The sequence below is a fragment of the Ceratotherium simum genome, chromosome 25, assembly GCF_057802395.1.
Source record: "Ceratotherium simum simum isolate JZ-2026a chromosome 25, ASM5780239v1, whole genome shotgun sequence".
Taxonomy (NCBI): Eukaryota; Metazoa; Chordata; class Mammalia; order Perissodactyla; family Rhinocerotidae; genus Ceratotherium; species Ceratotherium simum.
Genome location: NC_141924.1, coordinates 26,311,016 through 26,331,242, shown reverse-complemented (window position 1 = coordinate 26,331,242; position 20,227 = coordinate 26,311,016). Strand labels below are relative to the sequence as shown.

The 20,227-nt window shown below is 45.3% G+C and overlaps 1 protein-coding gene across 1 annotated transcript in view; it reads left to right on the top strand.

The window, feature by feature from the left end:
• Positions 1 to 20,227, top strand: part of ELK3 (ETS transcription factor ELK3) — a 66,881-nt gene that overhangs the window by 14,420 nt on the left and 32,234 nt on the right. The window contains exon 2 of the mRNA XM_014780096.2: positions 11,947 to 12,155. Coding sequence (XP_014635582.1) covers positions 11,949 to 12,155 — 207 coding nt within the window. The 5' untranslated portion in view covers positions 11,947 to 11,948. The remainder of the gene's footprint in view (positions 1 to 11,946; positions 12,156 to 20,227) is intronic.

Sequence of the window (20,227 nt, the reverse complement as noted above, 5' to 3'; positions counted from 1 at the left end):
ATATTATGAAATAGTCTGAATTTTCACTAGCCTTGAAATTGCAGTTATTGCTAGCTGTATCACATCTAAAGAATCATTTTTCTTGTTCCATACTCTTTTGATCCCAATGACTACTGTTAGGAGAATTTGCTTAGTATTTTTTCCCTGTTGAATTCATAGGGTTAATTACTCCAGGGAGAAAAAAAGGTCTCAATGGGTTTTCTTGGGCGATAAGTATAGCAGCATTCTTTCAGAAAGCAGCGTTTGCCGTCGTGTTGAGGGTTAAAACAGAGCTGACACACAAGGCAAAATGAAACCAGAGCTGCAATTACAAAGTGGGACAGATGTAGGAGGCCAGGTTTCCTGTGGCCCATTTTCCAGTTTCCTGCCTGCAACCTGCAGAAGAAGAGGAAGCTGAATGTTACCAAGTATGAGAACTGAAGGGGGACGTGCTTCCAGCCAGAATTAAGATACACGCAAACAACACGGACAACAAAAACAATTGCAAAGAAAGTGAATGTTTGGGTTTTAGTCCAAAAATGTCTAGCAAGGAACAACTCGTCTGTTTAAAGAAAAAGCATTGTCAGCAGAGTCTGTACCTCCACGTGAGACTATATAGGGGGCCCGGGGGACTGTCCCAGGTTGTAGGAACCTCTGATTTTTACAGCCCTACTCATCTTTCAAGACATGGTCTGCTTTTTTAATACAGTTGGTTACCTGAAAAGATTTTCCCTCAAGGCCCAGGACTTCTAAATCTGTTTCCTGGGCCTGTTGATATACGAGGAAGGTGGATGTGGTTAACCGAGTGGCTATAATGAACTACAGCCTCACTTTGGGAAGGCTGGGTGACCAGTTGGCTGCTTTGATCTAGCAGGCTTGTGTTCCTTTAACTGCCCAATAAAGTTTTGTCTGATGTTTTCAAAGAAGAGACTAAATGGAGATGTGTATGTCGAAGACTACAGGTCACACACTATTTGTGTGGCTACCTGATGAGCCATGTGGGGAGACACAGGGCTCAGGCAGTCAGAAGATGCCAAAGAAGTAGACGAGTCCATTTTTCTCTGGAGGAAAAAAAGAGAAAAATAAAATTATCCTATGCCTGGTCTCTTGAGCGCATTATAGAAGAGTCTAGCTCTTACAGTCCCCGCCTCAAGGGTAAAGAAATTGAGATCCAGAGAAATTGAGATTCACGGCACTCCTTTTTATTGAATGCCTATTGTTTGCTAAGTGCTGTATTGGAGTTGCTGGTTGACGCTCATGAAACGATGGCTAACAATAAATGGCTCCGTTTGTGGAAGCCTCGTTGAAGGCTTGTAATGTACACGGCACTGGGCTGAGCTTTTCCCATACACCGTCTCCTTCACATTGACTTGCCTCTTTGAGATACAGAGAAATGGGTGTGTGCTTCTGAGACAACCAATTATTTATTTACCCTGTGAATTGATAACCACTTTTTAAGCCCAGGAAGGACACACTCTGTACCAGGAACATTAGGAAGCTCTGGGACATTGCCAAATGAGGGATCAAAGAGGCACCTGTGTGAGGCAGCCTACAGTGAGAAGAGGCCCTTTCCCATCTCCATGTGGGCCTAGTCTGAAAATGCGGGATAAGATAGGGCTGGATTGTGCAACACTGGGGTAGGGTGGGGTGGGAAATGGCATGAATATACGGATGTGAGAGGAAGTGGAATGGCTCAAACACACTTTCCCAGCCGGAGTTAATGTAGCCATTCATTTACTTTTCCAAAGGATATTCACCCATATAAAAGTCACCAACGAACCAATTGAGTTGCTTTGAATATTCCCAGAGACAGCACAGAGTTTCAGAACGAAAGAGGGGTGGATCATACACACCGTAAATGGCGTATGTTGTTATTACAGTGACTGTCAGTGATTTCCCCCCTCCTCAGACGAAGAGTTATTTGCAAAACCATATTTGCAAAACATTGCTAACTGTAAAGGGTAAATAAATAGGCTGAGCAATGGCTACTTTCCCTCTCTTTTCCTGTTGTTTAAACGTTGCTCTTTAAAAAATGGACAATCTGGAGATATTCTGGAGAATGAATGAGAATATAAACATTTGCAAATAGGTAAAAAGAGCTTTGGGGGACATGAGCTTGGCCTCACAGATTAGCATTTTTTTACATGCAATGGTTGAAGATAATTAAAATGTCTTTTGAAAATAAATTTTAATAATCCTAGTTCCACCTGACAAAAGTAATAAAGACTTCAGGTATGGACTGTATAGTTACCAAATGTTATCTTTATTTACTTAATGCCTTAAAATTATTCTGTGCTGAGTTATTGCAGACCTAAAATAATACAAATTGTTATTTTCCAATTCCTTGACTTAAGTACAAGGTTTGTTTTATATAATGAAATGGCTTCTGCTCTTTCTCTTGGACATTAATAACATGATGGTACAGAAACACTTAGTAGATGCTGCTCTGGACAGGGGTGTTGAGCTGAGAATTTTTGGTACAAACTATTCAGATTCATCCTCATTTCTCTAACCACACAAGTTTTAAGAAGCAAAAATACATGTACTTATGAGCACCTACTTTATTTCTTACACAGTTTTTCTCCTTTCCTTGGGCTCTCTCATTTCTGACTAATTTTTTTTTTGAGGGGGCTAATTTCTTCAGTTCCCACAACACATAAGCTTTAGAAAATCAAAGATAATTCCCCCTCACTTCCCACCTCAGTGTAACTTTTAAAATGAAACCAGGAACATGCAAAGAGAAGTGTTAGGTTGCCATCAATAGAAAGAAGAACAAATAAGTGGGTATTTCGACTTCTAAGAATGGAAGCAAAAAACCTCATGCTTTGCATCCAGTCTGTGCAGCCCCATCTCACATTAGGACATCTGGCGCCACCTTGTGGCGGACAGAAAGAATGCTCTCTTCCAAGAAGAGGAAAGCAGCTTCTAGGAGGAAGGAGGCAGCCTGAAAAGGGGCTCCCACAAGGGGCACGTCCAGGTTTTGTGGCGACCCTCTTTATATCAAAAATTCCCAAAATTAGAAATACAAAATCTCTAGAACTCCTAGACGTGTGCAAAGTGATGGCCCCTGAGGCATTATTGTGAGTCCGCCTCGGGGGCGCAGGTTCCAGGTGGCAAGCGATGCTTCGATGCTTCATGAGGTAGAACTAATACTACCATCAGCCCAGCGGCTGCTGGAGGCTTGTGGAGTTGGAAGGAGAGCGGTAACCCATGCTACTGGGTGACTTCTGTTCTCCAGGGTCAAGTGGGCGGTTGTCTCTGGGTAAGTTGCGGGTCCATTTCATCCCAGGCCCCATGCTGATTCCGGCTTTGGCTTCTGCCCTTGCTGCCCCCACCCCTGCTGCCCGCTGTGGGGAACGTCTGCCTCTCTCCTCATTCCCTTTTGCAGTTTTCCCTCTTTCCCTTTAGTTTAAGGCTATGCCCAAGCTCACTCCTCTAGAAAGTCTTCTCCAAGTAGCTTGACCCTAATGCGAATGCATGGTCCATGCATTTGGTGGAGGCAGTATTACCCAGCGGTTAAGGGCACAGGCTGTGGTATGTGCTAACCTCAGATTTATTTATTCGTTCGTATATTTGACAGATGTTTTTTGGGTGCCTCCTGTGACTTGCATTGATCTCAGAGCTGGGGATGCATCAGCAAGCAAACAAAGGTCGGTGCTCACGGCGCCCACATTCGAGAGCAGGGCTTTGCAAACCCTGTGGAAAAGGACTAGTTTTTAAGATTTCTAACACATTGTGTTATATTTGGGGAATAAAATAAAAATAAATTACTAGGAAAATAAAAGACAAAGATAAAATACATGCCCCAATTTATTATAGATTTAACAGGCATAAAATTACATTTTAATAAACATAATGGGGAAAATAATTACAAAACCTACATATTCATTGAAAATGCATATAAAGGCAATTAATATAGAAGATAACTATTATTACTGATAACTTTTTGTCATTCAGTAATTTTAACCAAATAAAAAAGTTATAAGTGAAATAGAGATTCCCGTATTATATGCCTATAAGCACACCTTAAACAAACACCATATTTGTCAATACTTCACTTTTAATGTAGCAAAGAGTTTGCTTCTTGCTGACTAATGAATTTAATCTGGGTTGGATACAACAATGCTACTTGCAGGAGATGGTGTGTATAAACTCTTTCTGTGTTTTGTTTCTTAATTACACCCGAGAGAAGCCATCCTCACAGAAGTGTGTTGGCGAGACTGGAAGAAGAGATTCTTAAACCCCTTGCAGCAAACTTGGGATGTTAATTTTTTAACTTTCATCTAAAATGAAGCAAGTATTACTGCATGTTAAAATTTACCTTCAATCCTTCATTAGTTGCCAGTTCCAACCATGTATCCTATAAAGTTATAGTTACATTTAAATAATCTTTTAATGAAATCAATGAATTCTAGATTTTTATACACTCTTGGGTTACAGTTGAAAAACTAACCTTGACTATGACACATTTTAGCATGGTCCTGCTGCATGTTTCTGACTAGTCCATAGCTTGTGCCAACAAGATGAGCGTACTGGTCACGTACTTGGATATGTGTGGTGACAAGGACAAATTGCAATAGAAGTTGCTATATACTGACTCTCAACTTCTGTACTTATCTCATCACGGACTGGTGACCAACAGTTTGCACTGGTATGTTAGCCACATGTTGAGTAGACTGTTCTAGGGGGTCCCTGCTCTTCCATAATTGGGCCTCAATTTCTTCATCTGCAAAATGGGAACAGTAATGGTAATTTTAACTCATAGGGCTGTTGTGGGAATTAAATGAGATAATGCAAGGAAAGTGCTTGGTATATGGTAAAGGCTTAATAAATAATACCCAACATGTACAGAGAAGATAAAGATAAAGCTTATAATTGGAAAAGACAGATTAATTAATGAAAGACTAACACTGTGAGACAGACTCTGATGAGTACTAAGAGGACCCCTGGCATGAGTGTGTTCGCACGTGTGTGCGTGTAAATTACTGCCGTTTGGGAGCAGCTGGGGTGGCCTCTTGATCTTCTCTGTCCCGCCCGTGTACTTATTGTTTGAGCCCCTGATACAGCATCAGGGTGATTACTGCCTTTTACTGCTCTCACCCTGTTTTGTGAGTGTTGGTCTTGTTTCCCACCCCTGGGGAGGCAGCAGGTTTCACATCGTTCATGCAGGGTGTTCATTAGACTCCTAGTGGTCAGAGGAAGTGTGCCTGGTGTTAGTGTGCCCTGGAGAGTGCTGGCTAGTACCCTTGACCCAAGGGAGAGAATTCGAGATGCTGACACTGTGATAGTGCCACGTGGCCTGATGGCTCTCGAGTAGACAGAGGGCGGCGCCAGGGATAATGAGAGTGATCCATACAGCCATCCACAGCATCCTTCTCTTTGAGGCTCCATCCCCATTACAGAATGAATCAAGGATACTATTTGCATTCTTTAAAAACAAAGAGTTGAAAACACAGATTGCGGGTGGAAAGTAGCCATTCAGAGTCCGCCTAAGTGTCTCTTCCCTCTGTGCTAGTGGACACACTCCTCTCAGGCCACCCCCGCCCTCTCTACTATGCATCTGTTGCCCTGACCGCCCACCTGGGGAACGTACCCATGTGGGCTCCATCTTCAGCAGTCGTGAGCATTGTTGTCATAGCTGTCCCTTGGTTGTCATTTTAGAACACTTCTGTTTTCTCTTTCTGACCCAACACCTCTCATCTACTTGACTCCCTTCCCCTGCTCCAGGGGCACCAGAGAAATGGGAACAGAACCCGCCCCAAGGGAAGTGTGAGCACCTCAGGGCCATCTTTGCTGGAGTCCCAGCAGCTTGTAGGGCTCAGGCGAGCATTTTTAACCAGTGTTTCTTAAGCTGGAGGCAGAGAATTTGTGCTCTGGGATCTGAGTTTTCTGCAAGAATTTCTAAAAATTTTGTTCTTTCATTTTTGATGATAGTTTAAAAAAATAAATATAAGCACATTCCAAGTCACCTTATAAACAACCGTCACCGAATAGCTGAAGATTCTCCCTGGATTTCAGGGCGTGTTTTGGGGTCATTGCCTAATGAACAAAGAACCAAGGTGGATACAGTATCTTAATGATGCTCTTGAGCAAGGTGAAGGCCAAATGACCTCACAACATGCTCTAAGAAGAGGTTTCCCTGTTGCTTAAAAAATAATAGTAATCATTTGAATAACAGTTATTATGTACTAGGTATATAGTTTAAGTGCATTATTAGTAACTCATGTAATCCTGACAACAGCCCTGTAAAGGAGATACTTTTATTTTTTCATCATCATCCCCATTTTACTTATGAGGATATTGAGGCACAGAAAAGTTAAGTAACTTATCCAAAGTCCCACAGCCAGAGAGGACCAGTGCTTGATTTGAACCCTAGTCTGGCTTCAGCATCTGCTCCCACCCGCTGTGGAGCCTTCCAAATAGATACAAGTGGTTGCCTCGCTCACCTGCTGCAAGTTGTAGAAAATAATTGTTTCAGTGAAAAACTGTGCATCATCTAGACTCTAGAGAAGACCCCTCTGCATGATGAGATTCTGATTTTGTGGAAGCTATTTTACAACCCTGTTAAATATTGATAACTATTGATAGCAAAATAATACTTGTCTATAGATATGCAAATTCTGCTCTATCTTATTGTGTTCAGTTGACTCCTCTCCCACCCTCAGATTTGTCTCCAATTTGTGCATTCATTTCGATATTCCTACTCTATAAATGCCTCTGTTATTCGGATTCTTTTTTGAACTTGTGATAACATCTGCCTAGATCCCTCCTTGATTAATGAGTAAAATAAAATCTTGAACATCTTCATTTTTACATCTGTATGAGAGTCATGATTTTACTCATTTTGAAAATTGTTCTTTAACAAAGGAATTTCTCAACTCTCAGCTTCTCCAGGAGGTCTTCCATGACCTTCTCCTGCTCACGCACCCCAGGCTCCCATCCACCTAACCTGCCCTGGTTGCATTTTTCCATGGCACTATTCTTCCAACATAGCGTGTAATTTAATAGTCATGTTTGTTGGTTATGGCCTGTCTTCTCCCACTGGAATGTAACCTCTGTGAGGTCAGAAGTCTTCATCTCTTTTGTTCGTTGATGTGTCCCAAATACAATCACGAGCTGCATAACGATGTTATGGTCAAGGATGGACCGCATATACAACGGTGGTCCCATAAAATGAGTACCATGTAGCCTAGGTGTGTAGTAGGCTATACCATCAAGGTTTGTGTAAGTACACTCTAGGATGTTCACACAATGATGAAATCACCTAATGACACATTTCTCAGAACATATCCCCGTCGTTAAGTGGTGTATGACTGTATCCAGATGGTGTCTTGGCATAAAATGGACACTCAGAAAAAAAATTGAAAGAAGTGGGGAGAAAATTGAGTCTTTATAGGGTTTAGTAGTATAAACACATCTTACTCAAAAGAACCTACGTTGGCTCAGTCATTGCCATAACCTTTTTGTGAGTGTTGGATACCTTTCAACAAAACAGCATCTGTCATAGGTAAAATTAATAGTTAATTCGAGTGGGGGGGAATCTATTTTACTTGTCAATTTCATCTGTTTGTTATATGAGGATTATAAATCTTGAGGAGCTTATATCCATTTTTGTTGTTTATATTGAAGAGAGAATATAAGAAAAATTTTAATGAAAATAGTTTGTCAACACTGGGAACCTATCAGTTTTTTTCCCCTGCTCCTTTAAAAGGAGGTATGCGTATTATTCAAATTTGACAAACTTTTAAATGATCTAACTACTGTACTCCACTGCGGGGAGATCTAGGCTATAAATTACAGAGGAAAAGAAGCACTTGGGGAAATAGCAAGAAGCTTTGTTCTCTGGAGAGGCCTGGAAGTGGGTCTTGGCAGCCTCTGTGACTGTTGTCTTTTTAGCTCCAGTAGAAATGGTGAGAGACAGTCGGTTGCAGGTGGCAAGATAGAGACGAAGTCAGTGGAGTACAGAAAGTGTCAAATGCTGGGGGCACCTCTTCCTGTGAGAGCAGTGATGCCTTCAAAAGTGGACTGATCTTCCTAAATATAAAGGTGCAGAGTCTGATTTTGCATAAAGAATGGCATTATAATAACTAAGTTTCATACATTCAAAATAAGGTCTGGGCAGGGGAAGGAGAAAGAGAAGCATCTTCTAATTAGCAAAAATTTTGATTTGGGGAATATTTTTAAAGGACTTAAAGCATTTCTTTCATGTGTTCTATGTATTTTAAGCCGAGAGTTGTGAGAAATAGGTTAAATGAGGTTAGGCTGATGAAACATTTTAACTTAAAGCAGGCCTCCATTTGCATTATAATGTATCAGACATACATCTCAAGTATCAACACTTTCTTGAACTTTTTATTTAATAAGAACCACAGTTTGCTGTCTGAATTACTCACATTCCTTATAATGGCAGCCAGATAATTTGGACTTTATTGTACCAGGATGTTAAGATATAGGACTTCATTAAGGATTCTAGGCATGAAAAAGTTAATTTAGGGGAAGAAAAATTGAATTTTTTTCTAGTGAGAGAGGTACTCATTTGGATGAATTTGCTAATATGTTTGGTGTTGGTGGTTGTTGGAAGGGCGTGGTCCCCTGTCACAATGTTAGAATCTTTTCCTTTTCCAGTGTCCCAGAGGGGGCAAAATTGGTAGCTGGCAGAGAGGTATGATAGAACAGGAAGCATGATTGTATGTGAAAACAGCTATGTAAATGATGAGACTTAATTTAATCATAATTAAAATAAGATTGGAACTAAAATCAAAGAAACACAAGGGGTGCTCTTGAATGGAGAGAACCACAGCAGAGATGTCAGCTGGTGGCCCACTACCCCCCTGTGCCTGCTCCCCACCATGTACTCCCACATTTTAATCACACTGATGGCACTAGCCAAGAGAGTGGGAGGGTCCAGGGCCGCCTTGGGGTCTCACTATATCCCAGAATTATTTCTGCCGAATGTAGAAGGGGGTGACAGATGTTTGTAGATGCGATTATAAGCTCGCAGAGAAATATTTTTGAGACTCGTCTCTGAGCAATGTGTGGCTGGGATTTCGATCAGTAAAGATTTGCGTGACTGCACAATCATTGGAACTGGTGGACCAAGCAGGGTAGAGGTGTGGCCGAGGAGAGGAGGAGAAGGGGCCTCAGCACTAGGTTTGACAAGCTTGAGGCAGGAGTGGCTTGATGTGTTAGTCACCTCCGGGGGAGCTGTGTTACTCACACTTAACCCGTCTGAGTAATTCTCCAATGCTCAGTTGTAGCCTGGCTGTGACACCTCGGCGTGGGAGAAGTGAGGGGGAAGGAAGGGAATGTTCCACAGCCCACGCAGTCACCACTCATGCTCTGCTGGAGTCTAAGAGTTTGTTGGGGGCACCTCTGTGATTCCCAGTTCATAGCTTCATGCCTTCCCTGGGCCCAGTTCCTCTATTCCAGAAATCTGGGAGGCCCCTGATCTGGAGGTCCCCATCCCCACCATTTGTTCCTCTGCCTCTTCACTTTCTACTCTTTTACATCTCTCTTCTCTTTCCCCTTCATCTACCCTTGTCTTAAGCCATGGCCATAGCACCCATGGCCATCACGTGGCCTGCTTGTAGTCCTCTGAGTAAAGACATGATCAGCCAATCTCCCTGCATCTCATAGCATGCTTTTTTGCATCTAGATACACCCCATGATTGTGAATCCAAGCTCTATAGTGTAGAGATACTGACACCTCAGCAAAGAGAGAATTTTCTGAAGCAAAGACATTGGGTGTTGTAATAGTCAACTTGTGCTGCAATGATGCTGCGTAAGAAACTGCCCCTCGAGTCACCAGCTTACAACAGCATTGATTTTTCTCACGGGTTGGCTTCAGGATGCTGCTTCAGACTGTGGGTGGTAAGATTTGGCTCCAGGCTTTGGGTTGAGCTCAGGTTGGCTCCACATGTCTCATTTTGGGGCAGCAGCTTCACGGTAGTAACAGCACAAGAGGAAAAGTACAAACATGTGAAGCCTCTTAGACCTTGGCTCTGAGTCGGCACATTGTCCCTTCTACTCAGCGTTCCATTGGCCAAACTGGATCACATGGCCAAGCCCAAACTTCAGTGGGAGTGGGGAAAAAGTACTCCGTCCCCTAGTGCCCTGCCGCATGGTCACTTGAATGAGGGAGGTACCGAAGGATGGAGAGCATTTATCCTGTCTACCACGTGGGTCCTCAAAAGTTATGCTCAGAGCACATGGCTCTGGTAGACGGGGTTGGAAGGCCATGAGAAGGGATTCCAGAAGCAAGCTCCGAGGAGTCCTGGGTGGTAGAAGCACTAAGTATCAAATACACGGTGATGTTTCTGTTGTCCCATCTGGAACATGATGGTTCAGGTCAGTTAGACGTGGGAGAGGTGCAGGTGGCTGACCACTTTCCTACCTGACCTGTGAGCCACGGGCCCAGCAATCCCTTCCTTCCAGACCTGCAAACCCGCTGGCAGCCTTCCGCCCTTGGGAGCAGTTTCCTCTGAACATCCACTTAAAGTGTCAAAGATATTATAAAGGTTACTGTCTGAAGTGTTTGGCCAAGAAAACACCCAAGAATTTGAGACAACCATTAGCAATTCTTAGTGCCAATGTGAGAAGAAAGTTTGTGGCTCATCCTCAAATAATTGGAAGGGTGGTTCGCGTTAGGAGTTGGAGCCGGCAAGCTGCTGTGTATCCCAGCAGTTGTGTTTACAAGACTCTTGAGATGCGAGGGTGGTTTTGATCCAACAATGAAATGATTTACTATCTTACAGACTGAGTGGCCGTTGTGGTGAAGATTGATTTCTGTAAAGAATATCTCCATTAAAGAGCCATAAATAAAATGCCCTGTGGGTATTTGAGGAACATTCCTAATCTGCTTTCCTTTAACTCAGAAGCCCGTGTTGCTCAGAGAAACAATAAAATGTGTTCTTTTGGCTAAACATGTGAAAGGGAATAAGGAAACGAATACTTACTGGAGGGTGGGTATTTTCACATCCATTCCCGGGTGGAAAGGGAGAAAAGTAATTTGTCAGTCTGAAAGCTGCCCCTTTAAGAGGAATGCCTGAGAGCAGTTGTGGAGTTGACGAAAATATTGGTACGAATAACTCTCCCAAGGCACTTACTCTGGCTTCCGGGTCTCCTGCAGTCGAGCATCTTTCTCCCCGCCCCCTTGTTCCCGTTGCCCCTGGCTGCCCCCCAGGACTTCAGCATCTCCTCCTTGCTATCTCGGGGAAGATCCTTAGTTCTCTCTGGCCTTGTCCCCACCGCACAGCTTGACTTTGAAGCTTCTCTCTGCTCCAGAAGCAAGTTTTCCGTCCTCTGGTCATCCCTGGCTCCCTCAACCCAGCACTGGAGTCTCACCCCCATCCTGCCCAGGTCAAAACCCAGGGCACTTCACATGTGCAATCAGGATATTGATCTGCAGTGAGGCTTCTGAGGCCAGCCCAGCCACCTCTTCTTTCCTAATTTAAGGAATGTCGATAACACAAATGGATTATTATTATTATTGCTATTATTTTTAGAATCAGTACCCATTGCCTTGACAGTCCTCAGATGTCTGGAGTTGGGAAACTGCCTGTGCTTATCGTGGGGTCCAGCTTTTCCCAGCAAATAGTGGACTAGAGACTGACCAGCAGAGGAGGTGATAGGACGGCGGGAACAGACACTAGTGTGCAGTGGGCAGTCGTGTCAATGGGGACTAATTCTACAAGAGGGCACTTCCTTGGTCATTTTTTTCACATTATTCCCGATGCAACCCTGTCACCTGCAGGGATGTGTGTGGCCAATACGAGGATCAGAGGGCTTCCCTGTATTTGTGAATCGTGGCTGTTTACAAAGATGTAGCCAGAAGGCACCTGATTCAGTGGGAAAGCGACTTGGTTAGGTTCCCTGGGGGAGGGCTGGGGGAGCTGAGGCGCCCACAGAAGCCCCCTCCCGCTGAGCTGGCATCTGCACTGACGCCTCTGCCTGCCCCTTCCCCCCCAGGTATGGAGAGTGCAATCACCCTGTGGCAGTTCCTCTTACAGTTGCTGCTGGACCAGAAGCATGAGCACCTGATCTGCTGGACCTCCAACGATGGTGAATTCAAGCTCCTCAAAGCAGAAGAAGTGGCCAAACTGTGGGGACTCCGAAAAAACAAAACAAACATGAACTACGATAAGCTGAGCAGGGCCCTGCGATACTATTACGACAAGGTAAACCCTGCCTTCCAGGGGGCTGTCGGGAGGTGGGCACCGCCCACACGTTTCCTTCATGACAGCAGGTCACAGTGTTACTGTGAAGCACATTAGAAAATCAAATAGAGGCTATTTATACAGGGTTTGTTTTTTTTTTTTTGAGAAAAACTGTGCTATATATATTTTTCTGGAAGCCCTTTGGGTGTTCCTGTGGGTCATATTTTATTCCCTCTGCATTTTCCTCTGCAGTTGCTGCAGAACTTTGCTAACAACAGAAATTAGATGCGGGGAGGTTCGGGGGCTTCCCTCATGGTTAGTTGCTTGAGTGACAGAAGGAATGTGAAAATCTAGAAAGTCTGTTGATCCCGTCTGGTGTGTAGTTCCCTCAAACGAGCCTTTCCTGGGGAATGGGAGCTTGGGCAAGTTATATAACAATTGATCACCTCAGTGTCCCCATTTATAAAATGGGGATCATGATAGTACCATCTCAGGGTTGTTGGGAAGACTAAACGAGCTGTTACACGTTAAGCACTTAGAACAATGCTTGGTACCTGAGTGAGCTACTCCATGGCTTCATGGGAAACTTCCTTAATTAAAAAAAAAAAACACCATTTTCCTTTTTAAGTCACCGAGATGAGTCAGAGTGCTTTGTTAAGTGATAACACAGCATACTTGCCAAAACCAGGACAGTTGGGGTGAGTTTTAATGCATTTCTGGAAAAGCAGTTCATGTGCCTGGTAGGGTAAAATTATTGCCATTTCGGGGTCATCATTTCGGGCCTGTAATTATTGACCATTTCTGTGTGGATCTGTTGTTGCTGAATATTTAGCCTCATAGTCCTAATGAGGGTGAGCTTTTGTTCTGGTTTTACTGTTCACATTGAAAGGTGAATTAAACACTGATTTCAATATTAGTTCCTGATCTGTATTTAAGTGCCTTCCTTCTGCCAGCCTCTTTGGAATTCGAGACAGAAGGATTACACATTTCAGGAAGTGGAGGCATCAAAATTATAAAGAGTTCCTTTATATGATCGTAATTGCATATGATTATGTCATTGAAGTGTTAAAGGTGCTTTCCTCTAATGTAGCAATTAATTAATCCTGGCTTAATGCGGAGTCCTACGAAGATGTAAAAGCACTTCTTGCAAATTGCACTGTCTGAGTGCTGCCTCGCAGATGGTTTATTGTTTTGCGTTTTCCTCAGGTTCTAAGTTACACAATGGGAATTGGAGCCCTCTGAAGGAAAACAGTCATCTTCCCTGCTGGCAGGGTGCCTAAAAACTAGGCTTTGAGACTAAAAAAAAAAGTAATTTCATTGTTTTAAATCAAGATATCAAAGGAAGGGAGTCCTGCCTCAGTGTCTGTGACTCAGTTTCCCCTCTTCACGTGGGGAGGGCTGGACACGACTCCTCAAAAGACTGGCAAAGCCATTGCTGCTCAGACCACACCTGGTCTCCCTGGGCAGATTTTTCAGCTCTCTAGGAAAGCTGAAAAGCTTTCCTAGAGTCACCTGGGTGACTCAGAGCCTGCAGTCACCCAGCACGTTTGGTACTTTCTGCGTCTGAGGCGCTGTCCCCTCCCCACCCTCCTCTAAACCACTGCAGCCCTGTGAGACAGTCCTGCTGGCCGCTCCTCCTTTGACAGATGAGGATGTGCCGCCCCCACCCCCCACCCCAACCAGGAAGACTAGAGCCAAGATGCCTAGTTCCTGGCCAGACCGGACTCGCCCTACCTTCTGGGCCATTCATTTCCTTTGCCTCTGAACACCTGAGTTCCAGGTAGGCACTCAGGCAGCACAAAGGGTATGGCAACCTTAGAAATTTTTGTCTATTATCAAGAGTTTCAGCACTGAAAAATCTGGCATGTGCCGGGTATCAGGTTGAGCCCAAGGCCCAGGGTCCGAGTGGCCAATGTGGCCTGCCAGCTGTGGTGGTTGTCGCTTCCCTCTCCTGCTGGGGCTGAGCTTGAGGTCTGGGCACGGGGCCCTGAGCAGCCAGCTGGCACTAACAGTGAGGGCAAGGGCAGCGCTTGTCCAGCGTGCCATGCAGGCTTGGCCACCTAAAGCTGTCTTACGTCTTTCCTTCGACACGTGTACACAATACCCATGCGCGTCCACGCAATACACATACACGCTTAGACAATATACATGCGCGTCCACACAGTACACATGCGCGTACACCCGGCCGTTTGAGTCTTTCTCATGAAATGTTCTCGAGTGATGAGTAAGAGTGATCATTAGACTCCTAGCGTAGTTTTAAGTGAAAAGAATAGGAGGGAGGAGAGGGGGAGGAGGATGAAGGAGAAGAGAGGAGTGGGGCAAGAGGGAGATGGAGAGGGGAGGGGGGAGGGAGGAGGAAGGAGAAATGGCAGAAGAAGGTTACAAGAATTATACTGTGTTTTACTTTTTACTATGAGCATTTCTTTCGGTTTTGCCCAGGTTACTCTGTAAAAGTTGAACCATCTGAAATTGCCAATATCTGACCATTTTTGAAGTGGCAATCTTAAATGGTTTGGTCTCTCACCTGAGAGGCAGATTGGAGGAGGGTCTTTGTGAATGTGAAGTCCCTGGCCCTGCGGACACCCCTTGTGCCCACCCTGTACCGTACGCCTTTCTCATGGTTCCCCAGCACTCAGTGTCGCCCTGCCTGCCACTCAGTGTCCTCCTCCTCCCCTCCCCTTGTCCCCTCCCCCCCCTCCTCCTCCCCCTCTTCCCCTCTCCTCCCTCCCCCCACCATCACTCCTCCCACTGACGCATACCCAGAGCCTGCTCTGCAGGTGGTGTGAATTAGGTGACTCCCTATCTTGAGGGCTGCCGCGTTCCTCTTTCCTGGTGTCTTTTCTGTTCTTTGCTAGCTATCGTCTCTTCACTCTCAGCTGAAACTGAACATCCCTTAGTTTGTCCTAATAGGGAAATTTTCCTGTCAGAGTGGACAAGCATAAGAATATCATTATTTTTATATATGTTATATTTTTAGCTCATTCCAGAATCTTGGAAATGGGCAGAGAAAAAAAGTGGAAAATGCATGTAAAACTTTGCAGAAGGCATCAGAGGAGAATAACGTATGGGCTAATGGTGTCAGGTTGGGGCTGAGGACCTTCAATCATTGTTCTCCAAAACATGCCCCCGCCTCCGATTATCATAGCGACTGGGTTAACAGCATGAACTCTGGGCTAGATTGTCTGAATCCAGCTCCATGACTGTGGGTGCTTGGCCTAATCTCTCTGGGTCTCAGCTTCCTCTTCTGTAAAATGGGTATACTAGTAGAGTCCACACCATGGGATTATGGGGGGGACTAGTTGAATTAACACATGGTCAGTGCTGAGAACAGTGCCCAAACACATTAGGTGCTACAGAGGATTAGCCAGAGTAATAATACAGATAATATTTTCCTTGTCACTAATCCGAAAAATTCAAATGGGTGCAAAGCAGAAAATTAGGAGCTTCGTACTACCTTCCTGCATGAGCCCTCACAGAGCTGTAATGGCTCTCCTCACCTCTGAGCTATCAGGAGCACGTTGTCGTACTTCTTAACGACTGAAGAAGGACGACCGCAATTTCTTTACCTTATTGCCTATTTTTCTATGTTTAGGCTGTTCTGAAAATTCAACTACTAAGATGCTTTGATATTCAAATGCCTCTCCCTCGCCCCTCTGAATCAACACACCTACATCTCTCTGCACCGCCAGCTGGGGCGAGTCTCCATCTTCCCTGGGCTCCCTGTTATATAGCCGTCTTCCTCACAAAACTGTCTTCACCGTGGTGGCTTCCCCACGTTTGTTGCTCTGGTACCTTGCACGGGGTCTGGCACAGATTAGTTGCTCAGTAAATGTGAAATGCATGAGCAAATGGCTCATAATGATGTGGACACTACCCCAACACCAATCACTGATATAAAAAGTTGACATTGAATAAGTGTGCTGAAACTACCCAAACAGTCCCTGCCTTTTGGTGATTGTACTATAGTAGTTTCCTAGGGCTATTGTAACAAATTACCACAAAGTGTGTGGCGTAAAACAGCAGAAAGGTATTCTCTCACAGTGCTGGAGGCCAGAAGTCTGAAATCCAGGTGTCAGCAGGGCCATGTTCCCTTCTGAGACTTTGGGTAGAATCCTTTCTTGCCTCTTCCTAGCTTCTGGTGGGGGCCGTTGATCCTTGGTGTTCTTGGCTTGTGGCTGCATCACTCCAGTCTCTGCCTTTGTAGTCACATGGCGTTCTCTCTGTGTGTCTCTGTGTCCAAATTTCCCTCTTATAATGACACCAGGTCTACTGGATTAAGGACCATCCCAATGACCTCATCTTAAATTGATTACATCTGCAAGGACCCTACTTCCAAATAAGGTCACATTCTCAGGTACTGGGGCTTAGGACTTCAACATTTCTTTTTGGGGGACATATTGCAAACCACATCATATATTTCAGACACTTCTGGGCTTTCATCGAGAATTTTGCATTTTCATTTAGAATTTTCAAAATGACACACAAAGGGAGAACCTTAGAGATGATGGTTTGATTGAACAAATCCTAAAGGAACACTGCTCCCCATGACATGGACAGCGGCTAGATTCCACAGCAGCTATGAAAGCGGATTCTATGAGAGACGTGTCACCGTGTGCCCACCATGTGCCAGGCACCATGCTGGGTCCCTGGGGTGGAAACAAAGGTGAAGAAAAGGAGACCTGCCTTGGAGGGATTCAGAGTCTTTGGGAATTCAGCAGTTCCCTGCTCTGGAAGAGCAGACGATTTTAATGAATGACTTAGAGGGGAAGAAAAGCCAACCCTGATGGCTCCATCCTGGATTAGCAACGGCTGAGATCCGGCGTCGGCCCCTGAGGTTCCTTACTTCGTCTGCCTTTCTGTGCATTGCCCATTTTACACGCACAAGGGAAGGCTGGATGGTCAGGGTTTTGCAACCCAGCACTGCCAACGACCTACTTCCCCCATTAAAACTTTTGAAGAGGCTGCTAGGCAAACCCACTTAGAATCCCAAGAAAGGAGTGATGCCCAGTCCAGGACATGGCATGCTTTATTCCCCAGGCTCGGAATAAAGGCTCTGGAGGCCCCTGTTCAGCCTGGAAACATGCAGGTAATGGGAGGACGCCTGTGTCCGAACCTGTGAGGGGCAGACACCAGAGCTGACAGAGACCTGAACGGGACATTTAGTTCATGCCTGGGCATTCCACAGTGCCCCCACCAAACAGCCTCTTCTCCTCAGTCTCGCTGTAAGCCCTACGAGACGGATTTGTCTTTGTTGTTCTGAAGGTTTGAATTTGGGTGTAGTGTTTGTTTTTTTTCCCCTTAGATTTAAACTGTCTTCTAGGAGGTACTTTTATAACTTGATTAATAATAAAGCTCACTTTCAGAGATTTTATTTATTAATAAGTTTACAACTCTTTTTCACTCCTTAACAACATTGGACAGACTTGGTTTGTAAATCTCTCATCTTGGGGTGGAGAAGAGAGGGGCTGATGCCCAGAGCACTGACCTCATAACTGCCCACATATGGGCCCAAGTCTGAGGGGCATGAGGAATCACTGGGATTCACAGCACGTATTCACGTCTTGAGTAAGTTCTGGGTGGTGTTTAGTTACACATCCGTCGCCAGTTGACAAGGCCCAGTTCTCTCACCTCTGCCTTTTCTCCCATCATTCAGCCATTCCTTCAAAAACGTACCCCTTCCCCTTGAGTGGCTCCGCAGCTGGTCAGGGAGACAGAGATGCAAACCAGTTGTGATAGAGCACGTTGTGTAAAGTGCTGGCGTGGCCATGATACCAGCGTCTTCCAGGAGAGAGGAGGAGGGAAGTAAAGGTGGAGAGAAGGCCACTAGAGCTCAAGACACCTGATCTGGGTCCGCAGGAAAGAGAAGGTGTTTATAAGGCTGAAAAATGGGAAGGGATATACTGAGAAAGGGAACAGTATGTGCAAAGACAAGGAGCCATGAAAGAGTTTGATTTTTTCAAGCATGGAGTATTTATTTAGGGGATGAGGGAGAGAGACGGTTGGAAGAGCGAGTGGGAAATGGAACACAGAGTGTATCATGCTTAAGAGTTGGAACTTTATGGCGAGAGCAACAGAGAGCTCATGAAACGGTGCAAGCCAGAGAGTGCCATGATCAGATTCGCATTCAGGAAATAAAATCTGTCTCTTCTTATTCTTCTTGGCATTGATCGTGTCACAGTCTGACCCCGCAGCCCTGATCCTTTTGGCCAGTTAGCACAAGTCAGTTTCTCTCTGCTGGCTGAGTTGGCGCTATCACACCCTCAGCTCAGGGCCTGCGTGCTCCTCTCCAGAACTGCTGGGGGATGGAGGAGGAAGATGGCAAAGTCTGCCACTTGCATACACCGGGCAACTGTCTTCTGCTCATGGGAAGCTGAACCCAGACTCCCTCGGTTGCCGCAGAAGGAGACGTGGACGCTTACACAATCCCTCATCCTTTTCCGCCCAACAGAGCTCTTGTCCTTGTTGTTTTTGGCGGTGAGCATTCACCCCCGGGGGAGGCTGAATGCGTTGCCAGCTCCCTTCTCATCAGGAGATTGAAGTGGTGATATGGTGAAAAAATCCTCCCGTCTCCACGGCAACATCCTCGCTTATCCTCACAACTTACCGAACAATCTTTACTTAATTGGAAGGGGTGTAGGGGAGAGCAGGCAAGACGGAGTCATTGGAAACATATTCCTGGAAGTAGAACGCATCACCTTCTTAATTTAATTGGATAATTCATTTTAAATTGGGTGTGCAATCACGACAGGAAAATGTTCATATTAATAATACATATCTGAGATCGACTGCCTGTGCCAGGAAGCCTGGCCCTGGTGGAATTATTTAATTCTCCAAAATAAATTTTGCGGAGATAAAATGATGTATTGTCTGTCCAAGTGAAGAAAGAACAAAAGTCCAGCAAGCATTTATATCCTGGAACTTTCTAGAACACCTTTTTTGGTTGCAGAATTTCACAGAAGACCCATGTATCCTAGACTCCATTTGGGAGTGTTTTGTGTATTGGAGGTACCCTTGGTGCCCAGCCCTGGGTGTGAGTGTTGAGGGCTTGGTGTGTTTTGTTGGGTGTCTTTTTTTTCCCTTCGTGTCGTGTCAGCTGCTCAGATGGTTTGAAGTACAACAGATGGCAACTGGGCTTTGCCTGCAGGCTGCAAAAATAACCAGGGCCTCTCTGCAAGCTTTTGGTCCTGGAAGCTGCCTAGAGACCTGTGGGGTAGCTGATTGCCTCATGGAGGTCTTCCAGTCTGGTCACATGGCCCTGGGAGATAGCAGCTGGCATGAGAGAGCAGGGCTGCAGGGGGGACATTGCATGTTGATTGGGGGTGCTGCATGTCTTGCACATGCTTCCAAGCCAGCTTCCCTGTGGCACTCAGTGTTCCCCCAAATAGGGCAGTTGCTAAGAAACACCGGAGTCTTGGGAGTACTTTCAAGGCAGTGTTGATGAGGCTGCTGTGCTCGGCGCTCGGCTGCCAATGCTCCAGCAGCCTGGCCAAGTCTGCTGACGTCAGGCCGCTGCCCAAGCCCACACTGGTTTGCTGGCGTGAGCGTTCCTGCTTCTGCTGCAGGAAAATTTAGTGGTTGTGTAGACAAACTGACAAAACTCCTAACATTCCCATCATACCACCCACCGCCCACCATCCACCCACCGGCCCAGCTGCTCCTCTGTACGGCCTCCTCCCCACCTCCTGCCTGGGCTCCAATGACAGTTTATCTCAGTTTCTACCCCAAATTTGTGATATAAGGAGGGGAAGCTCACGAGTATGGAGAATTTTGTCTTAAGCCAGGTACTGTGCTAGATATTTTTATAGTTATCAACTCATTTTTTAACACATGAAATGCCTATCGCCACAGTCGGTAATGGGCCCATTTTAGAGGTGAGGATACTGAGTCTGAGAGGTTAAGGAACAGATCCTGGTAAGCGGCAGGGCTTTCCTCCTAGGAGCCTTGGCCCCAAGGTCCATGCTCAGGATTGTGAAGCTGGAGGATCACACAGGTGCAGAGCCATGGGCCCCAACTCTAATCCCATATTCCTAATATCGCTGGTTAGTAACACAGGGCTGACAGAGAGAGACCAGCCTCCAACATTTGTTGTTCAA